Genomic DNA, 17,733 nt, shown 5'->3' on the forward strand with positions numbered 1-17,733 from the left:
AAACAGGTAAACAATACAAAACTGTGCACGCACGTCAGTAACTTCCACTGATGATGGGAATTCAACAGCGATTTCTGCATCCTTACACTGGCTGTAAACTGTGCAGCTATCAGCTTTACGTTATTGAAATATTAAAATCACACCAGCAGCAACACACGATTTACCTTTTGGTGAAACCAGTCAAAGCGACACTCACGTAACAAACTGGTGCTCTAAAGTCAGTGCAACTGAGGAAAAGGGTTCAAATGGAAACCCGGTACCGGGTTAAAAGCTGAAATCTGCCGACTGAACGATGCTACATGGATTTAGATGTTCGTTAATTTATTTGGTTGTTGTTTGAATTGTGTTTGGAGTGTGTAAAAATGGCTTATATGTTCCTGTATCTGAAGTTCTCTTATTTAATCTGATGTGTAAAATCATTCTCTGTTTACTGCTGAGTGCCTTGTTTCATGGTAAAACTTTGGAGAACTTACGTTTTTCAGGGTTAAAATACAAGAAGCTTTCTATGTTTCAGACAAATTTGAAACCAATTATTGATTTTTTTTTTTTTAAGTTTGTTACAAAAATGTTTTTTTTCATGAGTATTTTCACAATAATTTGCATTTCTATTTAATTTTTGTTGATTCTTAAGAAAGTATCACTCGGAAGATCATGGAAATATATTGTTTCTTACAATACAATTTAAAACATTTTCTATCCAAATATGTGCATCTTTTGAAGAAGAGAGAAAAATTACATTCGATAAAAATTAATTTATAAATTTATATTAAAAAAAAAAATCACACACGCAACAGTATGAGCTTTACGAAAGCAATAAATGGCTACTGTCTGGGATGATTTCCCTCTGGTCTGGTCAGTGTGGCGTCATGTGGAAGCTACTTGGCGTTGGGGGGCAGGAAGTAGGGGTGAAACAGTCTCTCGTGAGCGCAGATGAGCAGGGCGGAGTGCGTGTGCATCAGCAGCCGTGGAAACCGTGAGGTGAAGTAGCCGACGAAGCCTTCGGGCAGCTCGCCCAGGGTCTCCTGAACCTCGGGGGGCAGCTCGTGGTAGTGGTGCTTCTGTGTCAATGGAAAAGGGGTCGCGCACAGAGTGAGGATGTGGGAATGATTTTATTTGTGTGTGGTGATCTAACAGAATCCATGGAAAAAGAAAACAAAGGCAGGCAAACCTTATTCCTCATCGCCCTCAAGAGATCTCGAACTGAGTTTCCCTTATAGGTCCTGAACCGCCTCAAGTCTGGGGAGCACATGGGAAATAAAAAACACAATTAACCGCCGCTGTTACTCTTCTCGGGTGTAAAATGTGCCTGTTTGCTCGTGTCTGTACCGGTCTGTAAAGGCACTGAGATGTGCATCCTCCAGTTGGTTCGCACCACCGCTCTCCCTGCAGTCTCCAGCTTGACGACAATCGGACTGTCCGCCGGCTCCTTCTCTATCCGGTCACTCACATCCTTCAAACGCGCGTCAACAAAAGTACAGTTTATAGAGTTTAGAAGGGCGTGTTTGGCTAAACAGAGGGAAACCTGACACTGATTTTGGACTTTTCTTTAGAGATTGGCAGATATGAAAGGTGAAGGGGGGCGAACACACCTGGAAGAAGAGCAGCTGCTTCTCAGGACTCCAGAAGAAAGGGTGTTTGAGCACGCAGGCGGTGGAGGGGCGTGACTCGGCCTCCGCACTGATCATTTGCTCGATCAGATCCTGAGCTATCACATCATCTGATGAGACAGTCACACAAACACAGTCTGACTTGTGCAGGTTTATGAAATTGGTCCCAGATTGCATCTTGCTGTGACAGAGGTGAAGTGTGAGGACTGGAGGTGTGGTTGAACGAGGTCTCACCATGTATGTCCTCCATGAAGTGAGAGAGTGAATACTCTCCTGACAGGATGTTGACCTGCCGTCTCAGCGCGTCTCCAAAGGGGTGCTGCCCCCTACTGACCACGTAGTAAAACACACAGCCTGCTGAGAAGACGTCGACCGCTGCTGTCTGGAAGGAGAGGAGAAACATCTCCACTTCAAACATTAATTCAAAAACAGCTTATCTACAGAAGAATCTGGGTCGTCATCGCCACTTTTAACTCTGTGATCTGGTCAGAAAACTTGGATGGATGGATGGAAGTCATCAAACAGTGGAAAACTACTTCTGATCATTACTCAGAGGAAGATGGAAAAGAGAAAGTCAATTTCTTTAGAATGGAGCGAACATCAAAGAAATTCATAAGTTTTTATATCGAGCAGTCGTCAATCATTAACTTGAGAGAAAATTGTTTCTTTTTTAAGGGTTGCTTTCTTTTTACAAAGGAAAAAACTTCTTCAATTGCTTTGTTTCCTGTCATCATAAGCCTGATCTTCTTTCCCTGAAGGAAACCATCCGATATAGGGACTATCGCAGACGGCCCGAGTCCCTCTGCGGTCCTACCGGTTTATTCCCGGGTGTGTCTCGCAGTACTTCGGGAGCGATCCACCCTTCAGTTCCTGGAATCCCAGAGCGCAGAGAGAAGCTGCAGCGACCTTCTGGGATCTTTTTACACAGTCCAAAGTCGGAGATGAGCGCTCGGACCCGACCCAGTGCACTGGGACCAGAGAGAAGGATGTTTCTGGGCTTCAGGTCACGATGGACTGGAAGGAGAACAGATGAAACAATGAAGGAGGAAGAATTACGCTTTTTTTTTAGCTGCATGACTGTTTTTGCATGTCTCACCGATATTGAGTGAGTGGAGGTGTGAGAGACCACATATGGTCTGTTCCAGCAGAGTTATAGGACTCAGCTCAGGAAAGCAAGAAGGATCCTCCACATACTGTAAAAACAAAAAAATACAGAAAAGTGATTTAAATGAGCACCGTGACATGCCGATTTGAATTAAAGTCAAGGCTGAGACGCTGAAGCCAATGTCCACCACCAAAGCACTGCGGCGTTCACCTGCTGCAGGGTTGCGGTGCACAGCTCGATGGCGATGTAGGTGAAGAGGCGGTCTCTCTCTGTGCAGAAGTATCGGATCACGTTGGGGTGCGTGTCCGACTCTCGGAGAAGCTGCACCTCTCGCTCCGCGACCTCAAAGCACTCCGGCAGAATTCGCTTCACGGCTACTTGGCGCCCATCAAACTTACCCCTGGAGTCCCAGAAGCATACAAACATAATAAAATATACACAAATGTGGCTGTGAACAAGACGCCCCATCTCAGAAAAAACACACAGCCGAGAGCATTTGTTGACTACAACTCAAAAGATATGTATTGTATGGTAATTTAGACTGTTTGAAAGCATATTGTCAAAGTTACATTTGAATTTCACCTGTAGAAAAAGCATCTATTGTTTACACCATGATAAGGTAACACTGATAATTCACAGTGAGACAACCACAGGGCTGAAATGATGCTGTTGACAATGGTCAAATTGCAATGCTGTATGATGATTCACCATTGAATGGACATATGAAATTAAAACCTCATCTATATTTACATTGATGCGCAACAATTATCCATGTTTTTGCAACTTAAAACGTATAATTATACTAAATGTATAAATTATTCACAATCTGGATAATCGCCGAGGGACGCTAAATGGTTACAGTTTGCATTGTAACAGCGTTTCCTCTCAGCGGTATTTATTCATAATGATAACAGAACATGCCATGCATTTTAAAGCACGGCTGTTTTCCACAGAAAAAAAAAAACATCTTCGGTGATAATGTGTTCACTGGTGCCTCGGCTTCTAAGACGTGACATTGGGCTTCTATCCAGAAGCAGCTCTTCCAGCTGTAATGACCCAGAGACAGCGGGTGTTTGTGTAGTAGATTTCGTGCTTCGACCCCCTCCCTCCCTCTCTGTTTGCGCCCCTGGGTGCGCCTCACTGTCTGTGGTGGACCTGCTGGGGTGGAGCTGCGTACGGGGCTGTGGACGAGCCCCCCTGATTAGCGGAGTGACCGACCGTGGAGCTTTCCAGCTGCAGGTTAAACGCTCCTGTGGACTGGGCTCTATCCTTGTTCAGTCAGCCGGCAGCTGTGGTCTACACCTTTGTTACACACTCAAAATAGCAGCGTGCAATTATCTAGAGCAGCTCCAGCATCTGTTAAGTGTAGGTAGTGTTTTTCTGGGTAATCTCTCCTCTCTGGTTTTTATGAGTGTGTAATCATCGTTTGCCTGTTTTCTGTGTTATGGCTGTGACAAATAAAAACTTTGAGCAATGTCTTTGTGCTTTGGAGCAGAAAAGTGCACATCCTGCAGGTACAGTAAGTGCAGGGTTTCCTGGATGTAAGGAAAGATGGTTTCTAACATGCTTTCAGAAAAAAAAATGCATTAAAAAATGTGAAATACACAAACAAATCACTGTTTTTAACTACAATCAAAGCCATGTTCATAAAGACAATGTACTGTACCGAAAGACAAAGGTTCCCGCTGTGCCGTGTCCAAGCACTTCAGAGGAGGTGAAGGAGATTTTCCCAACCTGCACCTCTTCATTGCTTCCCTCTGAAAGACACAGAAAGCACAAATCACACAGGAATACTAAAACAACCTCATTCTAGTGATAGATGGTGACTGTTTTTCTTTTTCTGAAATCAGAATTTAAGTATTGTGTGCTCTGCTAGTAAAACATTCAATTTCTTTCTTTTTACAGTTTCAACAGTGAAGATTTAGGGTTCCAATGATGCTTAGACAAACGGACAGAGCAAGATGGTGGACGTAACACAAAGACCTGCTGCTTCACCCACTGAGCCACAGACTATATGAATAAGCTTTGCAATAGACTTACCTATGGGGGGTTTGTGCCCAGTTGTGCCATTTTATCAACATCTGAGAAGACGCTGCTGTGACTGTGAGGAGCAGGAGGAGGGTCGGCGCCCACAGGCAGGGAGTCTGAATCCACATGGAGGAAAATGTACAATGACTGTGAAGCTGGCACGTCTTACTTCTCCCGTTTCTCGAAGAGGCTACGTACCAGTCGAGACGTTTGTGTCGGTAGAGGCGCTCACTTCCGAGGGGAGCGGAGTCTCTGTCGGGGCGCCGTCCTGTGCGGTGGTCTGCATGTTCGTCTGCATGCGCTGGAGGCGAGACTCGAACGCTTCCTCCAGCTGTCTCTGAGCTCTCAGGCTCTGGGCTGCATGCTGCGCAAACACACACATACACACACTGTGTTTCAGTGCTGTTTCAAAGCTGCAATATGTTGTGAAAACCATGAATGCTTTTAAAAATGCAAGAAATATAGAAGAGGGGATAATTACTGCTTTAGGGGGATTTATTCACCATTAGATTAGTTTATAAATGTATGTATTAGAATTTTTTTGGAAGCTGCTTCGTGCTAGATGAGTGTTATGAGCTTCATTTGGTGAAAGAAAGACATCTGCACTGAAAAACAGGACTGAAAAAGTTTTTAAATCAATCTGTAAATCACTTCAAACCCTTGCAAAAGATTAATGAACTGAATTCATTCATTGCTGAGTATTTGCGCTACAGCATTTATCTAAAGACGAACCCTAGCTGTGAATTCAATATATTTACAGCTGCCTACAGGGGACTGACCCTGTGTTGATTGTGTGTGTAACATGGTGAAATGATAAATGACTCACGCATCGGAAACTGCATCTGGCAGAAAATCCACAAAAATAAAAACCTTTTAACAGCTCAGAATAAACAGCAGCCACTGAAGAGGGCACATCTTTATGAAGTTTATCATCAGGAACCTGCTGGCCTTCACCTTGGACTCTTTCTACGCATCGCTCCACCAACAAGTGTCAACACCAGCTCTTGAGGAAACGTTCTCACTTGTCCTTCGGGCTGCAAAATTACCATGGTGGGAATGTACTGAACTTCAGTTTTATCTCATTATAGTGTGGGTACATCGACCCTGTCACGTAGGCTGGTGAGACACGTCGTTTCTTCTAATTATGCGCCGACCACTTAATGATGTACTGCTGCTGTGGACGAACGGTATTCTGCTTCTGTTTGATGCTGCAGTGATTTGATCAACTCAGGGAAATCGCTCATAAACACCAAGACCAAGCCTCGTGCCCACAACACTTTAATCTAAAAGAAAGATTGTTTTCATAACTGGTGAGGTTTATTTTCTTCTTCTTTTTTTAGTGAAACCTGTTGCAGACGTTCTCTTGATCTCAGTGAAAATGTATTTTTATGCTGCAGGATGATGGAAAAAAATCACGTGAACGAACATTCAGTGCGAAAGTAATCGATGTTTGGCTTTTTCCAATGATTCTATGTTGCAATCTTGGTGCTAAAATATAGAAAAAAACTGATGCGCCTGATTTGACTGTCCCAGTTTTTTTTTTTCTTTTAACACTCAGTGGAAACACTTTGAAATTTCTTTTTATTTGATGTAATATCAGATAGGTCAGTGTGAAGCACATGACGGCAGGTGCTTGAAACCAACAGCGTGAAAGTGGGACGCCCTGCTGAGATCAGAAAAAAAGAAATTGCCGCACTTAAAGTTTTCTCACACAACTGTTTGGTTAAAAATGGCAGCACATTTTTCTAAGGGCATATCGGGGGACAAGTTAAAAGGAAAAAAACACACACAATGCCGAGTTCATGTCCTCACATGGACTCCACCTCGGCCTATTGAGGATATTAATAAATGAAACTGTTGGACAGAGCTCTAAAAAAACCCCATGATGGCCACACTCTGAAAACTTTTTCAATTGCAGACTCACTGTTACCTCACAGTAAGAAGAACTGGGTTCAAATTCAGGCCGGGGACTTTCGAGCGTAATACGCATGTCGTCCCTTTGCAGAGCGGAGTTTCTTCCCTCTTGCTTTTTCTCACAAATAAAAAGAGTGTGTGTTGGATAAATTGGTCATATGGTTTACTGGTTTATCTCTACTTTTGGACATGGACCTGTGGCTGTTTCTCGCTGTAGCTTTGTTTCAGCTTTACAGACACGAAGCCTTCTGAACTCACAATGGGATACGTCAGTGCGAAGACGAGGAGTCCTCCCATCACCAGAGTCAGGACGGTCAGAGTCAGGCGGTCCTGACTCATAAACACAGGCAGCTGTGTGGTCGGTGTGTGGGTCTGATCCAGCGTCTTCCCATCAGCCCCTCCTCTGTAAGTACTGCCGTCTACCTGGCTCCCAGGAACCCTCTGAAACTGAATGATGAGATAACAAATTAAAACGCAGATACATCAGAAGGATTTGTGGTCAGTTTCTCATAATGTACTACAAAAAGCAATTTATGAAGTAAAAATCTTTGGTCTTGGACACGGATGGCAGCGCAATGACAGGAAAGGACAAACACCCGGCTTCATTCGGTGGAGGTACAGACTCCGGTGCAGACTGCAGCAGCGACACTGGGGTAGTGTGTTACTCACACTGCGCTGATGGTAGTGGTAGGCAGGAGGGACCGGGGATGGAGAGGAGGCAGGCGACCGAGGGGGGATGACGGCCTCACCAGAGTGCTGCAGGGGGGCTGGAAAGTCCCTCAGCATGGTGGTGTGAGCCACTGGAGGCAGCTCATGGTGACCTGCAGCACAGAAGCACACACACACACACGTCACACTTTCCTTACACAAGGGTCAATGTGAGGGCTGGCTCTCTCTTCAGTCTGTTACATTAATCAAACATAATTTATATTTCCAGGGATCCCCCTCTTTGTTGTAAGCCAGTTTTTTGCCTCTATAAAAAGAAACAGAATGGCGATAAAGTTTGAAAAATGAAAGATTTTCTCAGATAAATAATATTTCTGCTTACTCTCAAATCAATACAAGCTCACGAATAAAGCAGAATTAGAAAAAGACAACACTCCAAATGTGATTTAAAAGACAGTTTTGTGATGTGCTGCTAGCATGTCTAGTAAAATCAGTGAATTATACAACCTGATCCAGCGTATCTTGTCTTGCATTCCAAGTTTGCATCACAGGATGAAGAACTGAGTTACTCAATGAAGGATTATTTAATACAACAATTGCTGAAGCTCTTGGCAATAGCACAGTGCTGCAGTCAGTGTTGTCAGCAAGTAACAGATATTTAACCACTGAGCTGTAAATGTGTTAAACTACTCTTCAATTTTGTCAGTGATCAGTCGCATTACAGAAATATTGGGAAATATCATGATAAGCTCTATTTCTCTGCTTTCTGACATTTTGTAGAGATAAATGGTTCAGTAGTTATTGTTGAGAGTGATACGCACGCCAGCTCCTGACGGAAGTGACAGGATCAGAATATATATCCACAATATAATGGTTCATTCAGATTAGCTTGTAAATCACAACTTAGAAAAAAGTCAAGTTGGCTTTTGGCTTGATCGATTTTGTCTCTTTTAACATTAAATGACAGACCTTTACTTTTTTCTAGGACTTGAAAAACATCTCTGTTTTTGACTGATTTTAATAATTATTTGACACACCTTGAACACGGTTTCAATTAGCATTTACTATTAAATTATTGGTAATATTCAGGACATCACTGAGTTAAACATATGAATTGAGTTGTGTGTGTGTGTGTGTGTGTGTGTGTGTGTGTGTGTGTGTGTGTGTGTGTGTGTGTGTGTGTGTGTGTGTGTGTGTGTGTGTGTGTGTGTGTTGGTGTTTACCTATCAGCAGCCAGTGGTTCTTCCGGCTGTTCGTGCTCCCTGCAGGATAGCGCACGTCAGTGGATGGAGTGATCTCACACTCCCCTCGTTCTCTGACCGTCACTCCCGCCGTCATCGGACCTTCAATCCGTGCCAGGGTCAGGCCGCGAGGCTGGCGGAGCAACAGAAAGCACCAACCAATCAGAGAAGGATCAACTAAATAAAGTCCACCGACGTGCTGATAAATCAGGGAGGAGTGTTGATGGAGATGTTTGTGTTTGGGTGAACTATGTGTTGATGTATATCTGATGGGAAGGGAATTTATTTCAACTCACCACTAATGAGACCCCGTGGTGAACAAGAGAAGTCGAAGCATAAAGGTGAGAGTCTAACTTTCCCACATAGAGAGTGGGCCTAAAGGAAACAAAGGTCGGTTATTTCCTGAGACAAGTTATACATTTAATGTGTTTTTTACTTTTCTTTATAGCTGTGATCATTTCTTTGTATTCCAAAGGAGTGGTTACTCTGGTTTTATGATGATTATTAAATTCCACAGTGGCTTTCAATAATAACCATGAAAGTAAAATCCAAATATCACTGTATGAATTTAAATACAGTGGCTTACGATCACAGAAATTGACAATTTTGTTGTAAAATTAGCATAGAAAACACTTTTTGGGAGATTTTTATTTTTTTCCCCAGTTTATCTGGGTTATAAATCAGCCTTTAAAGCACATTTCTCCCAAAAACAAACCAGTAAATAAAAAGCCCACCGCGGCAAACAAATTACAGTATAAATCATTAATTTCCTCTGTTAAAACACACAATAATTGCTTTCAAACATGCAGATCAAAGGTGTACAATGTTCATTCAAATTGTGGATGTGTTTAATTATTACTTGATTGTAAAAGTAACGGATTTTATAATTTGCATTTAGTAATTACAAAAATATACATCAAAGTACCCAAACAACTACTTCATTACAGTAATGTGGCTATTTCTATCAAATGTAATGGAAATATCAAATAAATGGAGTTTGCTGCTACTTCTATGGGTATTGTTCTTATTTTCGGGAGTAAATGACTTTATTCCTGTTTATGTGAAGTTTTCAACATCTAATTTTACGTAATTTTAGCTTTTAAAATAGAGAAAAGACACACAACTCTAGAATATACCAGTGCACAAATAAAGTCAAATAAACAACTTGAAAACAGAGCTACCGCCCAGTTAACAGACATGTCCAGAAACAGCTCAGAAATGTAATAATGCTTGCACACTATATTCTTTCCTAAGATACTGTATCCAAAAAAGAATTGATACGATGCACATAAGGTCATGTTGATGTTTGGCCAATGAAACGTAAAATGAAGTGCCTGACTGTAAGAAATCCCTTCACAGCATTCAGTGCTCTGCACAGATAAACAACCCAAAAACACAAAGCTTTTAGCTGCAGCTGAAAAGAGGCATAAAAATAAAAAATGTTTCCCGTGGCTTTTAAGGCTAAGTATGACCATAAGCCGCATCAGCCCCACTTTCAGGAGTTTGGGGACTTGTATTGTATCCATTTCTCTCCCGTTTCCTGTCTTGCCTCTTTTACAAGTTTCAGTGCCTGGAAACGACCCCACAGCTCATTTTTCGCCCCCTTACAAAGTGGAATGTAAATTCTGGTCATATAACTTTCAGCCAACCTGACAGGGAGAGAGAGTCAGCACTTCTTGGCATATGCCTTGTATGTTAATTTCATTTATGAGGACACCTTGTCATCAATTATCACATAAATTTGAAGCACGCTCCAGAAAGAAGGCAAAAAAAAAAAAAAAAAAAAGGCGTATACAACAGCGGGCTGGGAACCTGCTCAAGCAAAGCTCTGTGTTTCCTGTGAGAGAGCGCTCCAGTTACAGCCTTTATAAATCACTCACACTATGGAACCCAGACAGAGGGAGATTATTTCTGCACTGAACACAGCGAGCTTCTGCTGGTCTGTGTGCAAACAGGAGCGTGAGATTATGCTTTCTCTTACACGAGCTGTGCTTGCGCGCTGGCTTGCTCCTTCACAAACTGGTAGCTCCACTTCAGAGTGGAGTGTGCGTCTGCCTGGTTGCTGGCGGCCGAGAAGGTGAGAAAGCGCAGCGTTTCCATGGCGAGGGACAGGTGAGGGGCGTGTCTCAGCGAGTCCCCCGAGTACAGGTAGACGCCGATGACGGGCGAGCCGTAGTTTTGACTCCACAGGACATCGCCTGGAAAAAAAGAAAATGACACAAGCTAAAGAAACTGATGAACCGCTCCCATGTGTGACGTTACTGGAAGAGGCACACATAGTAAGAACCACACACCTCCCCCTACCTGACTCTCTGTCCACAGTCACAACAAGACCATCACCACTCGAAACCAGGTGCGCCATCTCTGAAGACAAAGAAGGGATAGCAGGTTAGATCCGCACTTCAAAACACACACATCTCATTTGCATGTTAGACCTGGACATGCATGAGCTTTCTCCGGGTGATCAGAGTTCCTGACAATAAACAGTGTGTGTGTAATTTTTAAAAAAGTATTCACCATTGATGTAAAAAAAAATTCTTAAATTTCCACAAATGCAATTATCTTACACACTCTGTACATTTGAAAATGTTAAGTCTAGGAACATCACTCTAAGTTCAACATCATGAACAGCCATGAGATGCATGTTTAATATACTGTACGTCTTTATACTGTGATCATGCTTTACAAATCCAATTTTAAAAAAATGCTGAAAATGTGAGCAAACTTATAAATATTTGATTTCTTTTTGGAATTTGGATAATAAAATATTCCATTGCGGATGAAAACAACTTAATAAGTGACAGAAAAATGCATATTCTTGACTTTACAACTAAAAACAAAAAAAAAATCATGTTTTTCAACAGACTTGAAAAAAAATCAAAGTCTAACTATTCAATCATTTCACAATCACATATTTTGAGGTGATGGAGGTTCAGCTGGAGTATAACTGAAAGGAATGGCAAAACATTACCGAGCCTTTGAAAAAGAAAGAATTGAAAATTCTTCCTTGTGAATATTTATTCCAAAGATCAACCCATTCAGTGTAATTTCTCACATTTTAAATTTCTCCAAACTAAAGATGTTTTAAAAAATCAATTTCATCGCTTTACTTTTTGTAGCAACTTTTTTTCTTTTAGCTCTTAATAAAATAAGTTATTTCTAATACTGCATTTTTTTTTTAGCTTTAAAATAGGCCAGTCTTTAAAACCTAAGAGGAGAAGTCACATTCAAATATGACGAAGCTTACAGACTGTAACCTGTCTTTGTTCATTTCAGAGACGTACTGTAGTCTTGCTTCTCATCATAAGGAGGTGCAGAGTAATCATTGTAAGTGGCGTTCCATCGCAGTTCCTGTGTCTTTGTGTCAAACATGGTGACCATGTACTCTGGAAAACAAACAGCAGAAACCCATGAGCCTGACGCCCTGACACACACACGTGTGTGTGACTGTCTGTGTGTCCAGTACCTGTGCGTCCGATGTAGAGCAGAGGGGTGTTGGGACAGATGGATTCGGAGCTGGATGTCGTTAAACTGGTTTGTTTCTCGCCTGTTTCAGGATCCACCACAAACCACACATCCTGCTTCTTACCTGTATTAGAACGAAGACACAGAACAGGCACTGACGGGGTGTGGCTCCAATTTTTATGACATTGTCGATAACACACACACTACTGTACAAACATTTAAAGCGGGTGTTGGAGAACACGGTCAGAAATCTGTTGAAAGTGAAGGATGTCAGACCAAAAAAACTGATTTTAGATTTCTCTTCTCTTCAATCAAGTAAACTGCCAACACTGACAACTTTACATTTTGCATTAACCTTTTGCACAGCACTGTATTTCCCTGCTTGTCTCTCACACACACACACACACACACACACACACACACTGACCTGTATAGAGCATGCCGTCTGAGCTCCTGCATGGAGCCGACTGAACCAGCTCTGGTATGGTGAAAGGCAGTTTCTGCAGAGGCATCAAAACACTCAGGTTAAAGAGGAAAAAGATAAACAAGGACACAAACACTCACAGAAACAGCAAGTCTCACCATCAGGCCTTCCTTGTGTTTTCCTCCAAGTACATACAAACTGCCATCATTGGGGTCTGGGAGAAAACCAGGCCTACAGAAAAAAATAATAAAAATTAAAACAATGATGATCAGTATAGAGAAAAGCGTAAACCCTGATGAATTACATACCATTTTCTTTTATTTAAAGTCACTTTTTGAACCTTTTTTTCACAAATATCAACAAGAATGATCAGACTTTTCCAAAGCTAAATGTCAGACTGATAAAATAAACTGGAATTCCAGGTTATTTTAAGTTTTTTTTAAGAAATATTGCTGTTTCCCCAAACAGCTTCATGATTGTAGAGAGGGGTGAGGTATTATGTGTGAAGTCTACATGTTCTCCCTGAGCATGTGTGGGTTTCTCTGCAAGTAGTCTGACTTCCTTCCATGTGCGTGCGTCCTGCGGTGGAGTGGGATTGACTCTAACCTCTGTGAGCTGGATTATGCAGTCTAGAAGGTGAATGGATTAATATTCGGTGCAAATGGTAAAACAGCACAGAGAGGATTTAGGAAATAAATATCTTAACACTACCCTGAAATACAGTGATGACTTTTGTAGACGGAAATAACTGGATTACATTTTGTGCTGGAAGATCTCGTCTGATATGACCTGAAGCTACTGAAAGCACTTGGTTGGCTTCACTGCTGTCAAATAAATGATCATTTCTTTAATAAAAGCAGTAGCAGATTAATGGAGTGTTGCACTAAATATAGAGTTTACGTTACATAATACAGAAAAGCCATGAAACAAAGAGTTTTGTTCCCCACTAGCAATTCCTTGTAAAAAAAAATGTTCTGTAATATACTGCATTTAATTTAATTTAATTTAATTTAATTTAATTTAATTTAATTTAAGTATTCTTAATCAGTACAGCCGTGTAGCTGTTACATATGATTGTCAATATGTAGCAATATTATTTCAATAAAGCTTAATTTAAGTCAGAAACTATTTGGTCTAACCTAAATTAAGAAAACACAAACATTTGGAGCTTGAATGTCGACAACACCATGTTGTGACTGTATAAGTGTATATTTGTTACTTACTCTGAGAGGTAGACAGGCACTTGAATAATGGGGTCTGCAAGAGTTTTAAAGAAAAGTGTCAGGAGATATAACAAGAAAGCAACATAAAAACATCAGTGAAAAGTGATGATGTCTGTGTGTTGAAACCTTCTCTTAGGGTCCACTTGATGTCTCCTGTCTGTTTAGAGACGGCATGCAGGCCTGCCGTCCAGGGTCGAGACGAACAGGAGAGACTCTGGGGAGGGTGACTGACTAACGCCCCCAACCTGGAGGGGGACGGAGAGGGAGAAGGAGATACATAGAAAGAGTTTTATGTCAGCTGTTTAACTAGGAGGTCAATCGTGTCACATATCTCAGATTTCAGCACAGCGTGACTGCAGAGTGTGTGTTCCTGCCTTTCTGTCCAGCCTTATTTAAGTGGGTGTGTCAGTCCTGCAGTGAGTTTTTCCTCCAATATTTGTACTGCATTCCTTTTTCAGCCGGATATCCTTTACCTGCATGCCCTGCTCACACTGTAACTGTACCTGGGGTGTGTGAGCACTTATCTCAGCGTTGTAAAGGAACACAACTGCAATGTGTAGAACCTTGTCTGAATTGCCAGTGATGACGATTAAAGGATGATGGTGGTGTAAAGTTTGGTTGAGATATGCTGCCTGTCCAATTTACTGAAAACACAATGTCAGACAAACCTTTTCCTTCCAGAGACAGTCACTTAAAACCACAGGTCAACTGAAGTGTTCTGACCCTGTACAGTGTACCCATTCATAATAAATAAACTGTGTTAAGCCAATCAGTCTCATGTCACCGGTGGATTTCATTGTGTCAAAGCTGCAGCTCTGCTGCTGGACAGTTTGATGGTATAACAAAAGCCACTGTAAAATCTACAAGGAAACCATCCCTAAATAAATAGGGAGAAAAACAAATACGGAACAGTTGGAGTGTGTGTCATGAGGCTTCTACAAGGACTAGGGTCAGATTTCTTTAGTAGCTCCCAGGTTAATATTAGTGAATGTTACACAATCTACTTAGGAACAATTAAACCATGAGATCACAGACGACATCATAGCTAACTTCGGCATCTCCTCATCTGCATCAAGTTAGTTCATGTTAAAGCTTTATTTAGTTAACTTTATGTAGCACTCATGACACAATGCACTCTTTTTTGTCTTGTCTTTTTCTCTGCATTTATTGTTTGTTTATTGTCAACCCACCAGAAAAAAATTCCTCGAATTGTGTAAACAACACCTGGTTATAAATCTGTTTCTTGCTCCGATAATCCATCATATAATTCCTCCATCAGTTGTAATATTAGAAAATTATATTTATTTCTTTTGTTTTAAAGTGATAAAGCCCATGAAAAGATCTGCGAGAATTCACACAACATAACGAAGTTAAAGGTGCTTTATTTGACCCTATGTCGTGTCACTGTGTTCTCTAGGTGGCAGTGTTGAGTCACTGCAGAGTTACTCTGTATTTCACCTGGGTTTGAGAGTCTTGGCTCTTATTTTTTCTTCTGACTGCTGACAGATTGGGAGAGGAAATGTGCAAGGTTTTGATATCAGATCTCAACTTTGCTTACTCAGACGTGTTAGAAAGGTTATCTGTCTCATCTGAAAATGTTATGCAACAGCACTTGCAACCCACATAGCGCAAATTTCCACTGGTTACAAATAAATCCTGGCCTATTTCAGTAAATAAAAAGAATAAAAGTGCTTGCCACAGAGTATACCACTTTGTAAACTTGACGTGGACTAATTCCTCCAGGTGCTTCTTCTGTGACTCAGTAAACCATGTTATGCTGCGAAACTAAATGAACTGGAACATGTTTGAAAACTTGCAGATTTTGAAGCAGCGCATCACAAAATTGGAATTTGTGACTATCGGCTATCTTATTGAGCTTAATTTTTTTACATCAAAGTCTTACATATTTTACTTTTATTATCATAAAAAGATGTATCTATGTCCTGTCCTGAATACATAATTCAGGACTCCCTTGAAAAAGAGGTTCTTAATTTCAACGGGATTCTCCTGCTTAAATAAAGGTTAAATAAAATAAAATAAATAATGAAGCTCAGTGAGAGACAAGACTGAATTGAAATAAAAAGAAAAGATATTTGTCTTGAGTACAGGAAAAGTGGATTTCACTAAGTCAAAATATATCACAAATTAAAACTGAAATTTAAAGTGATGTGACAAGCACAGTCGTAACATCGGACTTTTCTTTCTGTGGATATAACGAATCAACAGCTTGTTTTAAAGTTATTTTACATTAGAATTACAGCTGTGCATCTTAGGTGGCCTCACAATTTGATTATAACTATGTTACAGCCCCATTTTTATTCATTACTGCAAATGGTTACTTTTTATGATCATGAATACCAGCAGCCAGGAATGAACTATTTTGAACATGAACTATTTTTAACTTAGAAAATTACAAACACGACAAAAAGTGTATTCAATAAAAAATCAAAATGGAATCAAATCAGTGCAGCATTTAAAAAGAACAGCCAAAAATCAAGAAACTGAATTACTGCATTATTATAGTTTATGTTCTGCCACTGCATCCATGCAGAACGCCCACACGATACATCGTAGAAGTTCAACACACCTCTAGGATCAGGATCCCAGTTTCCAGGAAATGACTGCATCTTCAAATCAGTTTTTTTTTAAGTGGAGGTGAGGACATTGTAGGATAGCTGGTGGAATAAAGGATCACTTATTACAAATACATTACCTAACCATAAAAGGGACTCACCCAAGTAAGAAAGCTACATGTTTAAAGGTATTTTCCCAATTTCCCACAGTCCCAAGATTTATAAAAACATTATAACAAAACTTAATAAGTATTTTCTGTGGTATGAAAGTAATGAAATGGTCATTTTAGTCTGTAGAGGCTTCATCGTGTTTGTAAACAAGTCACAACACCACTGCCACCCAAACATTCCGCACTGCAGCACAGAGAGTTGAATTAAGAGGAGAAAGATGGAATTTTCCTCAAACTTTGTTTACAAACTCAGGAAGTTGTTTGTAGGTGGGTGAGCCCTGATCCGGTTTGATTGGGTGTACCATTCAATACCCTCCTGCTCACTTAGTTGCCACCCCCCAGTGGGTAAATATGGGTGACACACACACACACACACACCCAGAGTATTAACTTTCTCCAGGCAAATTGGACGGACAACATTTTAAACGTCCCACCGCATCATGTCAACTTTAGTGGTGGAGCCTTAAATAGACACAGTTGTGGTCTCCCTGTGGCGCATAAATAGAAACACACAGACAGTCCTGACAACAGAAACAAGCACACAGCTGTAGAGGTCCGGAGTGTCTTCCTACCTCAAAGAGTATTCCTTCCCAGGACAGCAGCAGCAGGAACAGGAGCAGACGTCCCAGAGCCCCCATGACCCCTAAAACACACGGTTTCATGGCTCCAAACAAACGGAAGGAAGGGGCGGGGGGGCTGAAGCTACTCGACTAACAGCAGAGGTCGAACTCTCTCTCCATTTCCAGCGACTGTGGCCATCTGTCAGAAAGTTAATAGCGGCTACAGCCGTGCGGACAGTTAGCAAACACGGGTAAATTTATAGCTCAGAGTACCGCTTTAAATCCATAACACAGCCGCTCCTCTCTCGACTCCATATTTCCGTGTTGGGACGGAACCGGTGACGTCACGAGAGAACTGTCAAACAGTGGAGGGGGCGGGACCTACGTGACTGACGTCAGGTTCGACCAACCAGAGGGCCGAGGGGGCGGGGCCGCAGAAATGGCTGGAACACGTGGAAAACAGACGCGCTGGCAGGTGTGAACGCAACAAGAGGAGCTTTTTGTGCAATAGAAAGTCGTGGAGGCATTGGCTGTTGTTCCACTCTCCACCCACCAGCAGCACGCCATACACTACACGACTTTCACATCCTGTATGAAAGGGATCTGATATTTCATTCCACTTCTCTGTCAGGTAGAGAGGGGGGAACAATAAGGTTTGTTCTCAGTGGGACGTGAAATGTGTCTAAATGCTATAAGTTACTAACTGCATATAAGCCTTGCTAATAAACTTAATGCATAAGGATCATGTTCAGATGTA

The 17,733-nt window shown here is 41.5% G+C and overlaps 1 protein-coding gene across 1 annotated transcript; it reads right to left on the reverse strand.

The window, feature by feature from the left end:
• Positions 1-434: 434 nt before the first annotated feature.
• On the reverse strand, positions 435-17,311 carry LOC115384514 (serine/threonine-protein kinase/endoribonuclease IRE1-like). Its single transcript, XM_030086795.1, is given in 26 exon segments — positions 435-1,058; positions 1,169-1,236; positions 1,327-1,450; positions 1,590-1,717; positions 1,842-1,989; positions 2,422-2,621; positions 2,704-2,800; positions 2,923-3,112; positions 4,379-4,469; positions 4,753-4,779; positions 4,782-4,856; positions 4,939-5,104; positions 6,913-7,101; positions 7,324-7,475; positions 8,544-8,694; positions 8,858-8,936; positions 10,543-10,759; positions 10,866-10,925; positions 11,846-11,947; positions 12,028-12,150; positions 12,454-12,526; positions 12,609-12,681; positions 13,674-13,707; positions 13,800-13,854; positions 13,856-13,918; positions 16,989-17,311. Coding segments are annotated over 26 exon segments (2,958 nt in total). The 5' UTR covers positions 17,079-17,311; the 3' UTR covers positions 435-875.
• Between the last annotated feature and the right edge of the window lie 422 nt (positions 17,312-17,733).

Source organism: Salarias fasciatus, unplaced genomic scaffold (genome assembly GCF_902148845.1).
Source record: "Salarias fasciatus unplaced genomic scaffold, fSalaFa1.1, whole genome shotgun sequence".
NCBI classification, from domain to species: Eukaryota; Metazoa; Chordata; class Actinopteri; order Blenniiformes; family Blenniidae; genus Salarias; species Salarias fasciatus.